Below are 19701 nucleotides of genomic sequence, written 5' to 3' on the forward strand. Positions count from 1 at the left end.
TGTACAAAAATGGAAACAAAATTCATTTAATAAGCGATTTCTTGTTGTTCAAAGTGAATTTACCTCTAAAACAGAAAGGGTAGAGTTAGACATCTTTAAAAATACTGAGTTACATGCGGTAAAAGTTCTATATTTTGCCTTCACTCTTTAGACAAAATGTAGGTAGGTTTAACTTCCAAGGTTATTTTAAAATGAAGTGAACAAAATTCAAAACGGACCCGCAGGATTCTACCATAATTTTTCAATGTTGGAGTTAGAATTCTGTCTCATTAAATCCCTTTTCTTTGAGACACCCTAGAAAACATGATATTTTTTGTGTGTGTTTAATAATTGTTTGTTAATAGTTTGCTGTTTCTTTTATCAAAATTAATGGTAAAATGAATTTTCATTTTGGATAGCGGCCATTCACTTTGAAATTTGTCTCTATTTGAGCTTTAGGAAATTCCATAAATTATACAAAATCTATATAAAGAAAAAAATAACGGCACGATAAAATTTGTTTAAAAAATGCAACACATTGCGAAACACGGTCAACTGTAAGAATATACCAAGCAAATGCCATTATTTAAACACATTACTATTAGGGGTCCAATACCGTAATACACAGTACTAAAGGAAATGCCTGGTGGATTGTAGACATTATTTGGGATATTTCGGCAAATGCCCGATAAAATTTTATATAAATTATCTATAGTAAATTTCTAATTACTTCTCAAAACGTTACATGAAGCAATTCAAATATTCGTTTTAAATCAAATCATAAAATATTTTCAAAATTTTTAAATTACCAGTTTTTCAAACTTTTCGTTCCTTAAGGTGATGCGTAGTGCTAATGGTAGTGCCAGAAAGTAAAAATGACTTTACTGCGTATAAATCTACATTGGAGCCGCGCCATGAGAAAACCAACATCGTCAGGATCCATGTAGCCTGGGATTCAGGCGTTGATATTTTTTGCTTTGTCATAACATACGCGCTATTTCATATGCATGAGCAAGTTGCTGTTACTGGCTCGTTTAGTTTCTGATAGTATCAACGCCTGTCGATTTGCAGAACAGAAACACATGAAAAATCGACAGACTGGAACCCAGGTTAGGATCCATGCTGTTCGCTTTCAAAGCATATTGTAATTACTGTTAGCGAACAGCATGGATTCTGACCAGACTGTGAGGATGCGCAGGCTGGTCTGGATCCATCCTGGTCGCAAACGACTCGCAATGTGTTGGTTTTCGCATGGTGCGGCTCAAATTTTCTTGCAGAGACCGAAAATAACTACTAGTAATCTAAATGATAGGCAAACAAGTACCCCCACCCCACACTCTATCCCGTAGAATATGTATCCACCTTGGCTTATGGAACGAGGTATTTCGATGGTGCAGTGGTCGTGATTTGCCTTACACAGGTGAGGTTATTGTTTTACTGCAAACGTATTGCAGAAATCATAATAATGTATAAGTATGTAACAAGTGGTTTTATCCGCACATGTAAAGTCTAGTGTTTTCTTGCATTATTAAGTAGAAATTCAAGTAAACCCGGTAATAATGTAACATTCTGAAAAGTTTGACCTTCAGAGATGACATTGCCACTATGTTATAAACCTTGGGATGACACAACTGGCACGTGGTTTTGATGCGAGTAAAATTTCGTCCAAGTTTCATAAGTATCATTTAAGGGGTTCAGACAATAATATTTTTCGTTTGATCCTCACCTCTCTGCAAGTTATTAAATAATCGGTTCATCCATATCCGTCGAGGTGTTTAAGATGATATGAATGGAGCACTAAATCTAAAGCTCAAAAATTTATAAACCAATTGTGACCATAACTTTGGGTCGATGAAATTGGAAACTAGTTTGGAAAAATAAATTCTGCAAGTTTTCTTTATGCATGTAAGATTTAACTTAAGTTTCATTAATGTCGGACAATAGATTAGAAAGATAATTACAGACCACACAAAAATTAGGACAACACTTAACTAATGTCATAAACTCCTTGATATGAACCGGATATAAAACCAAAAGATCAATTTTTTAACGTTCAGTAGCAACAATGACTCAGTCGACGTAAAACTGGAATGCGGGTTCTTCAAACCCTCTTTTTTGGAACATACCATTGAAGTTTTACAAATGCTAGGGGTTTAGAAGATATGGACTGGACACAAAATCCGAGACTGAAAACTTCAACCTTCAGTTGTGACCTTGACCGTTGGTCTGTACATATAAAACAAAACTGAAGCATGTCGTGTTTAGAATAGATCATTATTTTGCTCAAATTTCATATAGACTAAAAAGAAATAGACCGACGGACAAACTGGCTGGTGGACGGGCGGACGGAAGATCAGACTTTACGTTAAATACGCTTGTGTGCATGCTTTTGGGCTATGCTTGTGGACAACGAAGGCTTGGAATCCGTTGAAACGTTTGGAAAACATTGATAAGGAGCTTGGAATGAGCTCTGAGCTGCATTTTGTACGGAAGAAGATACGACAGACTTGAGTATAATGTAATCTCATTTTAATTTGCATTATAATCAACACTGGTACAAACAGGAATAATTAAAGTGATCGTCAAGTTTCTAAAATTGTAAAAGAGGATTGTCATTTTATAGAAAATAAGTGTTACTTCACAGCTATTAAGAGACCCGGTGTTTTTTATGAGTCTTTAACGCAATTACAAGCCTGATTATATAACTACGCATTTTCTGTCTGAATTTAAAAGTAACGAGAATCAAACTTAAAAACAAGAAAAAAACAGTTACCTATGTTAACAGAGAGGTTTAAATTTCAACATTAACTAGTGCGCTAACTACTTCTAGAAATAAGCGTGTAAACGTTTAACTTAAATTTTCTGACTGTCCACTATACGTGTCTGCAAACGTGAACATTGTAAACTACAGCTTACCCTCTACACGTGAATGGTGTAAACTTCACGTGAATGGTAGAAATTTTGATATAACATTTCCGGCTAAATTGTGTGAAAAGTGCGATGTTCAGTATTTTAGACTTCATAAAGATGTTTTTATATAAAGAATAAAACCCTGACAAGTGCCTGAACATGTATCAGTTTTCAACCTCACTGATATAAATTAAGTTAAACAGCAATTCAAAATGTAAAGTTTGAAAATAACAGTTATAAATACGAAAAAAAATCTTCTATCTTTTTAAAAATAGTATTTTTGTTTGATACCAAATTCTTGCTTGACAGGCGAAGTAATATACTGTGGTAAAATATAAATTATTTTTAACTACGGAAGCTAAGAGGTGACAAGTGTGCGTTTTCTTTACCTCGTGGGCCGTCGTCGCTAACGGACACTAACTCATTGGAACGAGATAGTGTTTCGTAGCCACGAGAAAACTTAAAAGTGACCACGAGATAGTATCTCATGGGAACGAAGTAGTGTTACGTTTGAAAGGGATAGTTATCTCGTGGCCACGAAAGAGGGGCTAATAAAATACAGACGTAACTTGTTTTCTCGGAGCTTCCATGTTAACATAGAAAGACAGTGCTGACTTCTTTATACAGAAGCAGCTATAATGGCACATCGTCGGTAATGCAGTCGAAAGTTATATTTAATTATTTACAGGTGTATATGAAAAAATATCAATGAAATATATAACAAAAAATAAGAATGGGTATAAAAATAGCACATTTATCAGCTGAGGTACCATGTATAGGTCGCTGGAATGACGAAATACTGTTTCTTGGTGCAAAATATACAAAAATAAATACTGTACATTATTTACACTAAAGCAATGAAAATTCCATTCAAAGTACTATGGTCCAAGACGTAAGGATGAAAGCAACTCCGACAACCGTCTGTAGTAATGTTCCTTTTTATAATCAGTTCGTGTTTGATGAGACAAACGTCTATGGTAATGTTAAGTTTCCCTCCACTAACAGTTCGTTATTTGTAACTGGTTTGGTGACGTATTCAAAACTTGTGGTCCAGCTATCACAGATGACGATTTCGGTAATTTAGGTGCACGCGATGCTTTCAAGATGGTTGCTCCATCGGAATTGTTCTGAAATTATCGATAAAAGTGTTAAAGCAGCGCTAAATACCAGATTAATTAACAAAATATGAAATAATGATAAAGACTACCAATGTGTGGGAAAGTAAATGAATAAGTACACATAGACTAACTGCAAAGACACATTGATTATCATTTATAATTATTTGAATGGCCTTAACCTTTGTCATGCTGGACACGATTGGTTCTGCATTGGCGTTCAGTGTTGATCATGATCAGCCTGCACATCCGTGCAGTCTGATCATGATCTGCACTGTTCGCCATTCAGTAAGTAACTTTTTGGTAAGCACCCCTTTTGAAAGTACTGTCCGAGTTGAAAGATGGACAAGTTCATTATTGTAAGGGTGAAGTCACAGCTAGAAGTTATATGACAAATTTCAACTTTTCGAGACGAAGAAAGACTCCAGATGCCCTATCGGGGATTATTTCAGGAACTGCTGGATCCATAGACCTTGTGTAAACAAGTTGAATGCCTTACACAAAAGTATAGAACCTACATAAACGGACCAAGTGTTTCGAAGTCAGAGACCGTAGACATTCGGCCGAGGCGACTCTCTGGCCCAAAATATTATTATGTACATGACTAAGAATATGTAAAATGTACCTGATGTAATGTCTTGTGTACGGCAAGAGTTCTTGATTGGCAGAAACCCTTCCCACACTCTGTACATTTAAAGGGCTTCTCTTTTGAATGAATATATCTGAAATACATATCATATAACAATTATGTCACGTTACTAAACACTGTGTAAATATAATGCAAAAGCTTTATTTAAAAAAATATTTTTGTTGTTTTAAGAATATCAGGCATTTAGAAGAAAACCTTTTCATGTAAAGGTCGTTACAAGGCAAGACTAACATTGAAACCTAAAACCATGACATGTCGTCAGAATTTTCTAAGTTGCAAACAATAGTAATTTCTTGTCTCCCTTACTTAAACATTTTTTTGATAATATATTATTCAATCATTATAAAAAAATATTACATTTTCTAATACAATGATTATCTTTTAAGCCTGTTAAAGTCCATCCTGGTGATCAATTTTAACGCGACAAGGCACATAAGGCGTAAAAAAAAAACTGTTCGTTTCCGGTATCCCGACCTACCCTAAATTTTTGGCCCGACCCTAAATGTTTTTATTGCCTTGGAGAAAATTTTTTTCAACTTTTTGACAAAAAATTGCAGAACTGCACTTTTTCTGCTTTAAACATGGTCAGTGATGTTAGAAATCAACTTACTGATGCTCTAAAGGTAGAACCCCCTTATTTGTATTCACTTTTTGACACAAAAATAATTTCTGAATAGTCCCACTTAATAAAAAAAATTCCAAAAAAAAAAAAACAAGAGGGCCATGAAGGCCCTGTATCGCTCACCTGACCTATTGACCTAAAGATCATCAAGATCAACATTCTGACCAAGTTTCATTAAGATATGGTCATAAATGTAGCCTCTAAAGTGTTAACTAGCTTTTCCTTTGATTTGACCCGGTGACCTAGTTTTTGCCCCCACATGACCCAGATTCGAACTTGACCTAAAGATCATCAAGATTAACATTCTGATTAAGTTTCATGAAGATACAGTCATAAATCTGGCCTCTAGAGTCTTAACAAGCTTTTCCTTTGATTTGACCTAGTGACCTAGTTTTTTAACACACCTGACCCAGATTTAAACCTGACCTATAGATCATCAAGATTAACATTCTGACCAAGTTTCATTAAGATATGGTCATAAATGTGGCCTCTAAAGTGTTAACTAACTGTTCCTTTTATTTGACCCCCGTGACCTAGTTTTTGACCCGACATGACCCAGATTCGAACTTGACCTAAAGACCATCAAGTTTAACATTCTGACTAAGTTTCATGAAGATATAGTCAAAAATGTGGCCTCTAGAGTGTTAACAAGCTTTTCCTTTGATATGACCTAGTGACCTAGTTTTTGACTCCATCTGACCCAGATTTAAACTTGACCTAAAGATTATCAAGATTAACATTCTGACCAAGTTTCATTAAGATATGGTCATAAACGTGGCCTCTACAGTGTTAATTAGCTTTTCCTTTGATTTGACCCGGTGACCTAGTTTTTGACCCGACATGACCCAGATTCAAAATTGCCCTAAAGATCATCAAGTTTAACATTCTGACTAAGTTTCATGAAGATATAGTCATAAATGTGGCCTCTAGAGTGTTAACAAGCTTTTCCTTTGATATGACCTAGTGACCTAGTTTTTGACCCCACCTAACCCAGATTTGAACTTGAGCTATAGATCATCAAGATTTGACCAAGTTTCATTAAGGTATGGTCATAAATGTGGCCTCTAGTGTAAACTAGCTTTTCATCTGATTTGGCTTGGTGACCTAGTTTTTTATCCTACATGACCCAGATTCAAACTGGACCTTAAGATCATCAATATTAACAATCTGACCAAGTTTCATGAAGATACAGTCATAAATGCGGCTTCAACAGTGTTAACAAGCTTTTCCTTTGATTTGACCTGGTGACCTAGTTTATGATCCCAGATAACCAAATATCGAACTCGTCCAAGATTTTATTAAGGGTAACATTCTGACCAAGTTTCATTAAGATTGGGCCAAAAATGTGACCTCTAGAGTGTTAACAAGCTTTTTCTTTGATTTGACCTGGTGACCTAGTTTTTGACCCAGATGACCCAATATCGAACTCGTCCAAGATTTTATTGAGGGTAACATCCTGACCAAGTTTCATTAAGATTGGGCCAAAATTGTGACCTCTAGAGTGTTAACAAGCTTTTCCTTTGATTTGACCTGATGACCTAGTTTTTGACCCCAGATGACTTAATATCGAACTCGTCCAAGATTTTATTGAGGGTAACATTCTGACCAAGTTTCATTAAGATTGGGCCAAAAATGTGACCTCTAGAGTGTTAACAAGCTTTTCCTTTGATTTGACCTGATGACCTAGTTTTTGACCCCAGATGACCCAATATCGAACTCGTCCAAGATTTTATTGAGGGTAACATTCTGACCAAGTTTCATTAAGATTGGGTCAAAAATGTGACCTCTAGAGTGTTAACAGTCAAATTGTTGACGACGGACGGACGGACGGACGGACGGACGACGGACGACGACGGACGCCGGACACAGGGTGATCACTAAAGCTCACCTTTGAGCACTTCGTGCTCAGGTGAGCTAAAAATTCCGACCTACCTACCCTAATTTTTTTAGCATGTTACCGGAAACAAAGAATTTTTTTAAGGCCTAATAAGAAAGAAGGAAGAGATGATTCTGTACCTGTGGTCTCTGAGATGATCCTGTCTTCTGAAAGCTTTTCCACAAATCTCACAGCTATATGGGCGTTCGTCCGTATGTGTGCGTTCGTGAATGAGTAGATTGTAACTCTTCGTAAAATGACGACCACAGTATTTACAGATAAATTCTTTCTTTGTCCTGCAAAAAAGAAAAGAAAGCAATTTTATCAGATGCTGTGATAGCAAAAATAGTAACTAAAAACGTATTCCAATATAAAACAAGAGATCACAGAGTGATCTTGGCGCCCACCAATGTGCCATTTTTGAGTGTTCCAAATTTCAAGACTTACTGACTAGCTCAAGGTCAAATTTCATTTCCGTACACAACACGAAAGCTGTAGCTTGAAAAATGTGGAAGTAGGTCACTAGATCAATTTCAAGGACAAAGTTCTTTGTACACAGAACTAAGCATGTGCATCAAGTTTGAAGGCTGTAGTTTGAGAATTTGAAAGTAGGTCACTAGGTCAATCTTAAGGTCAAAGTTTATTTCGGTACACAAAACTATGCAAGTGGTCCAAATTTGAAGGCTGTAGCTTGAAAACTGTGGAAGTAGGTCACTAGGTCAATGTCAAGGTCAAAGTTTGTTTCGGTACACAATCCTTTGCATGTGGTCTAAATTTGAAGCCTGTAGCTACAGAAATGTGAAAGTAGGTCACTAGGTCAATCTTAAGGTCAAAGTTCATTTCGATACACAAAACTATGCAAGTGGTCCAAATTTGAAGGTTGTAGCTCAAGAAATGTGAAAGTAGGTCACTAGGTCAAAATCAAGGTCAAATTTTATTTCGGAACACAGAACTATGCATGTGGTCCAAATTTGAAGCCTGTATCTTCAAAAATGTGAAAGTAGGTCACTAGGTCAATGTAAAGGTCAAAGTTTGTTTCGGTACACAAAACTATGCAGGTGGTCCAAATTTAAAGGCTGTAGTTTAAGAAATGTGAAAGTAGGTCACTAGGTCAAAATCAAGGTCAAATTTCATTTCGGAACACGAAACTATGCATGTGGTCCAAATTTGAAGCCTGTACCTTCAAAAATGTGAAAGTAGGTCACTAGTTCAATGTCAAGGTCAAAGTTCTTTTCAGTGCACAAAACTATGCATGTGGTCCAACTTTGAAGGCTGTAGCTACAGAAATGTGAAAGTAGGTCACTAGGTCAAAATCAAGGTCAACTCATGTCAAGGTTCATCTTGCCACTCAAAACCATACAAATTTGTATGTTGTAGGTTATTGACAAGAAGATTTTAAAAGCTTTTCCCTATATAAGTCTATATGAACCATGTGACCCCCAGGGCGGGGCCATATTTGACCCTAGGGGGATAATTTGAACAAACGTGGTAGAGAACCACTAGATGATGCTACAATACAAATGCCAAAGACCTAGGCCCTGTGGTTTTGAACAAGACGTTTTTCGAAGTTTTTCCCTATATGAGTCTATATAAACCAAGTGACCCCCAGGGCGGGGCCATATTAGACCCCAGGGAAAAAATTTGAATCATCTTGGTAGAGGACCACTAGATGATGCTTCATACCAAATATCAAAGCCCTAGGCTCTGTGGTTTTGGACAAGAAGATTTTCAAAGTTTTTCCCTGTATAAATCTATGTAAATTATAGAAATAAATAAAGGGCCATAACTCACTAAAAAATTATTGAACCAGTCTGATTTTCAGGGTGACACAACTAGGGTACCAATACATCATTCTGACAAAGTTTAGTCAAAATCCCCCTGGTAGTTTCTGAGGAGATGCGATAACGAGAAATTGTTAACGGACGGAAGGACGGACGGACGGACGGAAGGACGACGGACCACGGACGCAGAGTGATTTGAATAGCCCACCATCGGATGATGGTGGGCTAACAAAACCCCCAAATTCATGACAGTTACGAGTCTAAAACAAATTGTCAATCACTTATTTTAAGATAAATTTATCAAGCTGGCATTTAAGTAACTGCCTGTTACTGAAGGAGTGTTTAATCACAAGTTGTGCTAAATTAATAATGGCAAATCATAAAGGGACTGAAGCATTTCAAACTTAAAGTTTCAATGTCAAACTTAAAAGATTGAAGAAAATGAATTCAGCTTGGCACACAGTCATATCGCGGACATACACGGAGGTTATGTATATGTTCAACCCGGAAGCCACACGTTCGAACTCCGTTAAACTCACGGTACAATTTGATGACACTATCGCAGAAACTAAACTCAAATGCATAAGCTTTCTTTACAAACAAATTTAATTATTCAAAAAACTAAAAAAGCTTTTATTCATTGATAAATATTATCTTGTCGGCGGAAGAATGAAAGAAAGACTGTGAATAAGGTAACTAAATGTGCAAAATTTAAGTATTATTTCATTTATGCTCCAAGCTCACAGGTGCATGCCGTATAAATATCAGGCTCCCATGGCGTTGTTGAACCATATATCTTCTACATTAAACTTATCACCATTACAAATTGGGGGATAAACAGGTAGTTGTTAAAATAAAAGGTCAGCCAAAACACTAATTGCGTGCATGACTTGCAATACAAATTGATGAATATTTTCCACCGATCGTCAGTCCTCGATATGCCCGGTGCCAGGCAATTATCGAATTAGATTGCAAATTTAAATTCTGTCACTTCTGTTTTTAAACTATAATTGGAAATGGCGCCGTTTGTAAAATGAGCGTTGATAGCTATGTATGATGCTCATTGGTTTAGTATATAAACTTTTTTTGTAATATCTCCAAATTAGTATGTGCAGTGCACGACAGAGCGGGAACAGAACGGAACAGGACAAAACAACAAAGCAGAGTAGAACACAGCAAAAAACAGCGCGGAACAAAACAGAACAGAACACAAAAAAAACACCAAAATTAGGGCGCTTAATACCAGGCTTTATCTCAGTTATGGGGCCTCTGTGGCCAAGTGGTTTAGGTCGCTGATTTCAAATCACTTGCCTTTCACCGATGCGGGTTCGAGCCTCACTCGGGACGTTGCATTCTTAATGTGAGGAAGCAATCAAGCTGGCTAATAGAAGGTCTGCGTCTCTACCCAGGTGCCAACCAGTGATGCAATAATGCAATAAGGGGCACCTTGGGTCTTCGTCCACTATCAAAGCAGGGAAGTCGCCGTATGACCTATAATTGTGTCGGTGTAACCCAACAAACGCAAGCAAGTTTGAGAAGCGAAAGCTTGAAGATAAAACCAGAAATAGGGTTTGCTATATTATTTCCTCTTTCGAATTAATTCTTCTGTGGCACAGTCCGAACTAAAAGCTTTCCCAAACCCATTTAAGCACTGTGATCTCTCCTACGCGACGTTATGTTACAAGAAACGTAAGTTTCACTAACCTAGCTGGTCCCCGTCCTCTGGGGCGCTTTAATGTTTCCGTTTGTTGTTTAGAAGCCGGACGAAAGCTGCTTGTTAACGGATTATATCTGAAAATAGATATTTAAAACATCAACTTAGATTAAATTTTAAATGGCTATGTTCTTGTTAAAGACGGTAGCCATGTAAGGATATTATACTTATTAATCAAATGAAAGAAAAAAATGTCATTAACATCCATTGTTGTGTAAGCACTTTCGTAATTTTACTTCAAATAAAGATTCTTTGGAAACATAAAACACAGGCAAGCAAAACACTATCAGACTGGGTCTGATTGAGCCCGATCATGGCACAGACTTAAATGGACTTCTATTATGAGAAGATACCGAATAGACTCGTCGATCTCAAAAGATAAAATGGCATCGTATTAAATAAGCCTGCTGGTGACAGGTACATTAGCCCTTATAATGCTGGACACGATTGATTCTGTCTTTGCTACCAGTGTAGATTATGAACAGCCTGCACATCCGTGCAGTCTGATCAAGATCTGCACTGTTCGCCATTTAGTCAGTATCTTTTTGGTAAGCTCCCCTTTTAACAGTTAACGGTACTGTCCAAATAAAAAGACGGACAAGTTCATTATAGAAATTTAGCAGAGTAAGGGTTAAAACTAGATAGAACATAATATAGTGTGTTGTGTTACCTTAAAGAACCTGCATTTATCATCATGTGACTGAAGATTTGTGCGTCTTTGTTTGAAGACATTCTATCATGGTGGCACTCTTCATCGCCTTCCGTAGCAGACTTTGCTAAATTGGCAAAATCAAACTTTGGTTTGGTTTTCACTGGAGACGGTGACTCTGAAAAATAAGATTTTCGAGAAAATAAACACCATTGATTAAAATTTAACATCTTCTAAACTTGCATTTTAATCATCTCTAAAACGCAAAGAATTTGCATCAAAGTTATCCGCTGTGGTGCGTGTATACAGATCACGTGTTGTAAGTTACTGTTGTTGATGTTTCTACTTTCTTTTTCTCATAAACTATTAACTCTATTTCTGGATTATAGCTGCGTCTAATTAATGCATCAAAGCTGTGCTAGGCAGTTATTTTCTATATCAACGTTTGTCTGCTAGAATAAGTCATAAGGTATGCAATGGACGTATTTTAGAATGTGTTTAAGCTATTTATTTACCTGCTTTAACTGTTTTGGCAATGGACAAATCTAGTGATCCAACACTGTTTGGTGATGAAATCCCGCTGTCTCGTGACTTTGGAGAGTATCGTACGTTATTCAGCTGATACATCGACGTAAATGACGTCATAAAGTTATAATAATTCCATTGATTAACAGAAATACTGTTCAGAGGCCAATGGGCCATGCTCCCGGAATTAATATATGGGGAAAGTATATCCGCCGTATATCTGTACGGTAAATTCAAATCTGACGTCTGGTAGACCGGAAGTCCAGTTACACTCGCCATCTTGATGTAAGTTTCCAGTGGAGATTCTGTCGACTTGCTCACGTGGAATTCTAAAAACAGGTAAAAATATTTCATTTAACAAAGCTGTTGAGTATATTTGATCTTATACTATTTGTCCTTTTCTTGTTTCTCAAACCCTAAAAAAATGTATCATATTTATAGTGAACTAAATAAATAAATCCAGCTAAATAAAGGGAATCTTGCAGAAATTTTCGAACATCATATTGCCTTGATAATTTCTATAATGAAAACTGAAAACTTAAATACTAAATGTATGCTTTACTTTCAAAACAAAACAAAAAACGTTAATATTTATTGTACTCAATTCAGCAGCCGAGTTATCTGTCGGCAGACGACCAACGCTGCGTTGTCACGCGCTACCTCCTAGAGAGCGTTAAATGTCTACTGTCGCACTGCAAAGACCTTAGTAAAAATTATAAATTTAACTTCCGAAATTCAAACATGAATATGTATTTCCATTATTATGAGAAACATACACACAGACAGATTGTGATTTCATTTCAACGTGTCTTTTCTATTCTCTCTAATTAATGAAGTAAACCTTTTTGTTAGCATTATTTCAATCGACCGAGTTAGTAGATCAGATATATACGTTGAATAAAGAGCTTCAAGGTTGATCATTATACCATTATATAATTTCCCTTTTTTTCCCTTTTTATTACTACTGTCAACTTAAACATTTATACTCCAAAATTATCGAAAATCACACATAACTTACAAAATAACTGTATAATAATTTTAAAAAATGTATCCTAAGGTTGTTTTTTTATTTCAGTCTATTAATTATTATGAGTAGATTGCCTAGAAAAAAAAACTGTAGCTATATTTTTTCGGTACATTGATTTTTAAAGTAATTTTTTCTCAAGAAATGTCATATTTTCATTTGCACGGAATAAAAATGGATTTTTAAAACAGAATTTAACTGGTCGCAAAAAAATGCAAAATATTCCCATTACGAGCTTATTATTATAAGTTTTGACCTTCCACCTCAGCATGGCGCATTGCAGACGACATGAAATTTAGATATTTTGGGGGACCGAGCGCGCATTAAATCTGTTGTCATATTTATATGCAATGTCAACAATTGTTTTGAAAATACTGACTCCAAGTTTATATAACAACAGTCATATCCGGCTGATCACAACAAAGCTAAAACATAAATAGTTTTAAAAATTAAAAAAAAAAATGCGAGACTGATATAGCACAGAAATTGTCTATTTAAAAAACAAAAACAAAAAAAAGACTAAAGTACACGCAGTCTATGTCCTTTCTGACGCCGATTTCTCCTGAAAAAAAAACCCCACCTTTTTTCAGTAAATTAATGTTATCCCGACATTACAACGCAAAAGAACCTTTGTTTTTATATTTCTGTTTATCATTCCACATCAGTTACAATTTACTGCAATGTGTCAGATATCTTAATTTTTAGAAAGGGAAAACATTTATAAATTTTAATTTCTAAACGTATACACTTTTAAGAAAAAAGAAAACGTACTTGGGCTAAAAAGAATGCACTGAGTTTTCCAGCCACTATCCTCAGTCTGACCGCCAAATCGTCCTGACCCTCTTTTTCCCCACTGATCATTATGCGCCTAATTAATACTATCAAATATATGTCCCCTTTCGCAATTTATTATTTAGTTTCAAACAACTCCCTCGTCCCGGTTATCAAGCCCAGGAACAATATAGAACCATAAAGAATGATATGATATCGGAAGAGATTTTATGGCTATTTGAAGTGGCTACTTCAATTAATTTGTTAGTGGCCATCTTGTAGAACAATCATTTAATGGCGCATTACAAGCAATTTGGAATTCTTTTAAATTATCCGAGGAATCCGAAGTTATCTTGTCGAACGCTTAATTGGAATATTAAAATTATGTAACAAATTAATTCAATCATGATAAAAGCAACCCAAAGTGCATAAATTTCTACATTTCGTGGCTCTACATACGTTAATATTTTTTTTAGATTAAACACCAGTGTTGAAAACTTAACGAACTTATTTTTTTACAGTTATGTTTAACAAAAATGGAAAACTTATTTATTTTTCTCTGGAATTTACGGGAAAAGATTAACAGTTTTATATGGTTATGACTGTTAGTATTTTAGAATAATGTAATAAGTTAACTTTTAGGGACATCTGAATATTTGACTTATAAAACTCCAAAGCACTGCTTCAGACCATAAATTATCATCATCAGCATCACCATCATTAGAATCATCATCATCGTCATTATTATTTTTGTGATTATAATACTGATGATGATAATAACTTATTGTTATTGTTATTATTTTCATTTTTATTATTATTACTATTACCATTATTATTATCGTAACAACACTATGTAGGTATACAACCATGTAAAACGCTGACAATAATGAATAAAAATGTTTTAAACAATTACCTTTTTACATCAAGAGAAAATCATAAAAATGCACATTTAATTCCAAACACTTTTCACATTTTAACCACTTGTTGCGTTTCGTGCCAACTTCATTTTGGAACTATTTATTTGGTGGAAGCCACCTGTTTATTTAAGTGGTTATTAGGCTGCCCGTGATTGGTAGCGCTCTTGTAGCTTTATCACTTATCTGATATTACTGCGCTTTCTAATCAGAAACTGTCAGGTTTTATTTGTTTATACGCGGTTAATTATGAGTTTTAAACAATGCTTCCCGAATACCATGCCCCTCATTTTGACACCCAGAAGAAAGGTTTAATATTTTAGGGGTCACTTCAGCTTCTGGGGGGGCGTACAAAAATGGTTTAATCTAGAAGAAAATTAAAACTGAACATGAAAGTGATTTAAGATTTTTTTTCCAACGGGACAGAATTAGACTTGGTGGCTTTACGCATATTCTAATGAAGAAAAGGCAAATTCACGAGAATATTGACGTCGGTTCATAAATTATTCGACGCCATGCAGGCGCCGGCAAAGAATGCCACAATATTTGATCTACTATTTTATACAAGAGACATCTCAGAACCGAAATGATATAACGGAATTTTAATACAGTCTAAATCGAATATAACTCACTCGACATTTACGCCCTCCATTAAGTATTCCGCGAGACGTGTTATCTCCCTTCTACTATTTACAACACGGTAACGTTGACTTCGCGTTGACTTACTGTATTTGGCGCAACACAAGCGCAATGAAATGGTGTCTCCCTATTGCATCCATTTAATTGATTACAAAAAAAAGGCATAATAGAATCGAAATGATATGTAGCAAAAAAAAAACAACATGTTTTGGTATGCTTAACGCGGGTCCAAATCGGATACACGCAGCGTACAACCTCCGTCGCGTTAAATATATTAAAACGTAGCCCTGCTATGTATATATATATCATTTCTTAAATTCCATAATCAACTTATGAAATAGTGAAGGGATATATTCTGTAAGTCAGTCAGTTGGTCAACCAGCCGGTGCCCCAGTCTTCCCATTCGTCCGTTAGCCGACGGTCAACGATCCAACTTGAATGAAAAAAGTGGAAAATAGACCGACTGTCTAATTTTATGTTTCTCATTTACTTACAATTTTAAATTAAATGCTATTTAAAATGTTACTTGAAAGTTTTAAGACCTCTTGAAACGTTAAGCTACCCCTTTTTTCAAAGAACCATAATTGCTCCACGTCTCCCGATCTTGCGTGGGCTAAAAGTCGCAACTACAGACAACATTTCTGAAAATTCAACGAAAAATTGCTATACACAAATAAATCTACAGGATTAAAAGCCTAATAAGTAGGCGTTTAATTCTTCTTTCGAAGTTAAATTTACTTTTTAATGTTTATGATCTTTGTTTGTATTCAAATCTCTATAAAATGAGTTAACAAGCACCTGCAAGCTTTTAAAGTCACCGCTATCATAGTCTTCTATCCGGTTTTAAGTCAATAAGATTCAAATTTAAAGCAAATTACTTCTGATTTAATGTCATTAGTATTCTAGATGGATGCTTTAAGATCCACAATAGAGAGATCAAACGAAAGGAGTTGTTTATGTCTCACCATTGGGCGTTTTCAAAGAAAATGGGGTCGAAATGGGTAGTGCACGAACAATAAAATTTGTCACACTGAAACTAAAACCAGTCTCGCGGGGGCACTAAATATGGTTTTCGGACACTGAAGAGCTGGTAAGATTCAACCGAAGAAGTGAATTGAACATTACCTCATTTACATGGGAATGATGACCGCAACTATAGGATTTCTAACGTATTTGCAATAAAAGATGACTTGTTTAACATATTTTGGACTTCAGTCATGAAAAGAAAGCGAAATACGACGTCAAAAAAATATACCGCAACTTTTGATATTGTTCAATTAAAATGATTGGTTCTTGCGTTATTAATTTATTTAGCATTATCATTACTATTCTATACTCCAAATCAATGACATTGTGAAAACGGAATACTGTTGAATTACTGATCATCATTAAACGAGTTTGCCTTGCTAAAGCCCCACCTTTCAGCCTCAACAACATCAACCTTGTTTGTGTGCATACTCATTCATTTTTATACGTAATAAACTGGTTATATGTCTACCAGAAAATACAGAGTTTCTTGCATGTGTGGCAGTTGTGAGAATCTTGAGTAGAATATTGTTCGACTAAACATAAAAAATAAGGAAAAAAATTCGACCAATCATTTGCATGCAAATACGCATCTGAAGTCAAACTTGACTGCCATTCCCACCAGAAATTCCAGCTCTGTGATTTATAGAAACACTTACAGAAAGTTTTGGAAAACGACTCAGTGAATATTAATTATTATGTTTTGTGGCAAGAACGATCATTACATATTCCTTAATTCAAAATAAAAATTATCTGAATAATCAAATTTTTTATTGCTTTATTGCTTTAATTTTTTTCACGTTTTCATGATGAAAACGTCAGGTTTTCAGTAACCGTCTAACGCGAAAAATTATACTTGCGCTAAGAATGCAGATTTTCTCCGAAAACTAAAAACTTTTATCTATGGCCTTAAGTGAAAAAATTATATAGATGCGGATAACGCTAAGGCAAAAATTAGTTGCGGTAATTAAAACGCCCAGATAAGACCGCAACTCACCGTGTGCTTGTGATATGGTAATAACCGACAATTACTGCACATTTCTATATTTGGAAATTTTATTTATTCTAGATATAATCCAGATCAAGCTGGGGACATTTCAGTCGCTGTGGCATTGGTGTAAAGATTTGATACGTTCTTTTTACCATGTCGTCATCATGTTTATCATAAGAATTTGTTCCTCCTTTTAGATATATGATTAATTTTGTGCATTTTATTGCTGTTATTTGTACTGGCGCAATCATTTGCACAACCGCAGGAAAAAATTATAATGAAAATATCAAACTTGAAGGAAGCAATTACTAAAGTTCAAAATTGATGCTGAACAGGCTTATCAGCAACAACGAAGATTTCAAAGATGCGTTATGGTCACCGTTTACTAAAATATTTTCTCATTTAGATATTGCTTTAAATCTTTGAAATCGTTTTCAAATATATTCAACTTGGCCTAATATATAAACAAACTGTGTAAATGTGGAGAGGCAATTACCATTAAATGCCAAGATTGTAAAAAAAAACTTCCACTTTTAGTGACATTTTAACTAATGTATCTATATATTTATCAGCATGATGTATTTTGATCCCAAGTATATCACTAACAAGTTTACTTTGTTATTTTTACACATTTTTTTTCATATTTTCAAACAAAATATATCTTTAAATAAAACTTTCAAAACTTAAGTTATGCACTCAGTTCATTTCCAGTCCAGTCATTGTCTACAAGGGCGGATACCTGATTAAAAACACCTTTTTTCTGCGTATTTATGATAATGTACGTAAATTTTGAAAATTGTTTCCGACTATTTTTTTTCTTCATTTATACAGGATAATTCATATAGATCTAATGTAATATCACAATATCACTATATAGTTTTCAGTGAATCTGCACTTTATTTGAGCCGTGCCATGAGAAAACCAACATAGTGGGTTTGCGACCAGCATGGATCCAGACCAGCCTGCGCATCTGCGCAGTCTGGTCAGGATCCTTGCTGTTCGCTTTCAAAGCCTACTGGAATTAGAGAAACTGTTAGCGAACAGCATGGATCCTGACCAGACTGCGCGGATGCGCAGTCTGGTCTGGATCCATGCTGGTCGCAAAGCCGCTATGTTGGTTTTCTCATGGCACGGCTCATTTATTAAATAAGTATTATCCTCTAAGGTTATATTTGTTTATTTATTTATTTCTGTTTACTATTTTATTTCTTCATCCGTTCATTTATTTACTTTTTGGAAATGAAATTGCAAGAAAGCTACTATTGTGTAGATAATAGAGAGAATGAATATTTGAACTATCCATAGAAAAAATCTTTGTAATTCTTATATGGTATTACTATCATTTGCATGAGGATATATATGAATACTGCCACTAGGCTTTTACTGCATATCATTAAAATGCATGTTCTATTCTACTGATTACTATTTTCGCGTGAAAACTGAGCAAGCTTCAAAATTTCAAAATAGACCAGCTAGTAAGATTATATCAAGCTTTGGATTTTTACATACATGTGTTAAAGTGTATTTTTTCTGGTTTGTTTTCTTCATTTGTATTTGAGTTTATTTATAGAAATAAAATGAAGAAAAAATCCAAAATATTACTTATAATGACGTTAGTTAACTGTAAACGACCAATGTATAATATAATGTGTGTCCCGACTGACATCTTTTCCTTTTTTCTGAAATTTTACTGTCCATAGTGATCCCAAAATCATTACATACAGAATAATAAAAGTAATAATAAAGAAAATACAAGACGTGTGCTCTATTTAAAAACAAAAAAAAAAAGAAGAAAATAATGTCCTTACCTGCAGTTTTGAGCCTTTCACTCCGATTGACGAGAAAAGATTTTGGCATTGTTTTCTGACGTCGTGTTTCTTGAACGTAATTTCCAGCTAAACGTATTTTTTTCAAGCAATTCAGATAGTTTTCTATTAATTAGCGTTTCAATATAGTATTCAAAGTACGTTTTCTTTCTCTGTTCAGTTTCTATCGTCAAAACTGATAAATGGAGTTAATTGTATTCATAAAAATCACTTCATCCCTTTAAAACAGAAACAGATCAGCCGATACCAATCAGTAAGACAATTATCAAATGACTGAAAATTGTAAATTGACTCCGTCTTATAAACTTGCACCGTTTTGTTTACAATGCGGCTCTGTAAATGATTGGGGTATTATCCTTGTAATTAGAAGGATGAAAGATTTACATAGTGTTCCTGTTTGTAAAATGCGAGTGGACGAATTTACGACTGTTTGCCAATAAGATAGAGCAGAATTTATTTACTTTTACAACTTTCGGGTACTTGAAAAATTGACTCATGACACTTAAAGACAATTTTATACCCCGTCTCGAGTTGTATACCTGTATGAAGAGATAAACATAACTACAACACAGGAAATTGGGATGTAATTTGAATCTATATAAAATGAAAACTTTTAAAAGTTTTATTTCTCTCGGAAACTGAAATTTCCATTCATAAAATCTTGAAATAAATTTTAACCCAAAACGTGAC

General features: G+C 35.0%; 1 protein-coding gene across 3 annotated transcripts; it reads right to left on the minus strand.

Annotated features, from left to right (window-relative positions):
• Positions 1-2493: 2493 nt before the first annotated feature.
• On the minus strand, positions 2494-19271 carry LOC123528357 (protein odd-skipped-related 1-like). 3 transcript variants are annotated; one of them, XM_045308108.2, is made up of 7 exons: positions 18994-19271; positions 11811-12149; positions 11317-11473; positions 10637-10723; positions 7292-7447; positions 4630-4726; positions 2494-4016 (listed from the first exon to the last, which is right to left on the minus strand). In XM_045308108.2, exons 1-7 carry the CDS (start codon positions 19040-19042, stop codon positions 3888-3890), a joined length of 1014 nt encoding a protein of 337 aa, XP_045164043.2. In that variant the 5' UTR covers positions 19043-19271; the 3' UTR covers positions 2494-3887. The 3 variants fall into 3 exon arrangements, with proteins under 3 accessions (XP_045164043.2, XP_045164044.2, XP_053379745.1); XM_045308109.2 differs by lacking the exon at positions 18994-19271 and adding an exon at positions 14529-14644; XM_053523770.1 differs by lacking the exon at positions 18994-19271 and adding an exon at positions 12421-12517.
• Positions 19272-19701: the final 430 nt, after the last annotated feature.

This window comes from Mercenaria mercenaria, chromosome 14, assembly GCF_021730395.1.
Source record: "Mercenaria mercenaria strain notata chromosome 14, MADL_Memer_1, whole genome shotgun sequence".
NCBI lineage: Eukaryota > Metazoa > Mollusca > Bivalvia > Venerida > Veneridae > Mercenaria > Mercenaria mercenaria.

What these genes read in the sequence shown, in the direction of transcription:
- LOC123528357 (XM_045308108.2), bottom strand. Translation starts at nt 19,042, where the DNA reads ATGCCAAAATCTTTTCTCGTCAATCGGAGTGAAAGGCTCAAAACTGCA. An exon ending in AGAGGACGGGGACCAGCTAG is followed by an intron (nt 7,448 to 10,636) that starts GTTAGTGAAACT and finishes TCTTTTTTGCAG; the next exon opens with GACAAAGAAAGAATTTATCT. An exon ending in TACACAAGACATTACATCAG is followed by an intron (nt 4,017 to 4,629) that starts GTACATTTTACA and finishes CGATAATTTCAG; the next exon opens with AACAATTCCGATGGAGCAAC.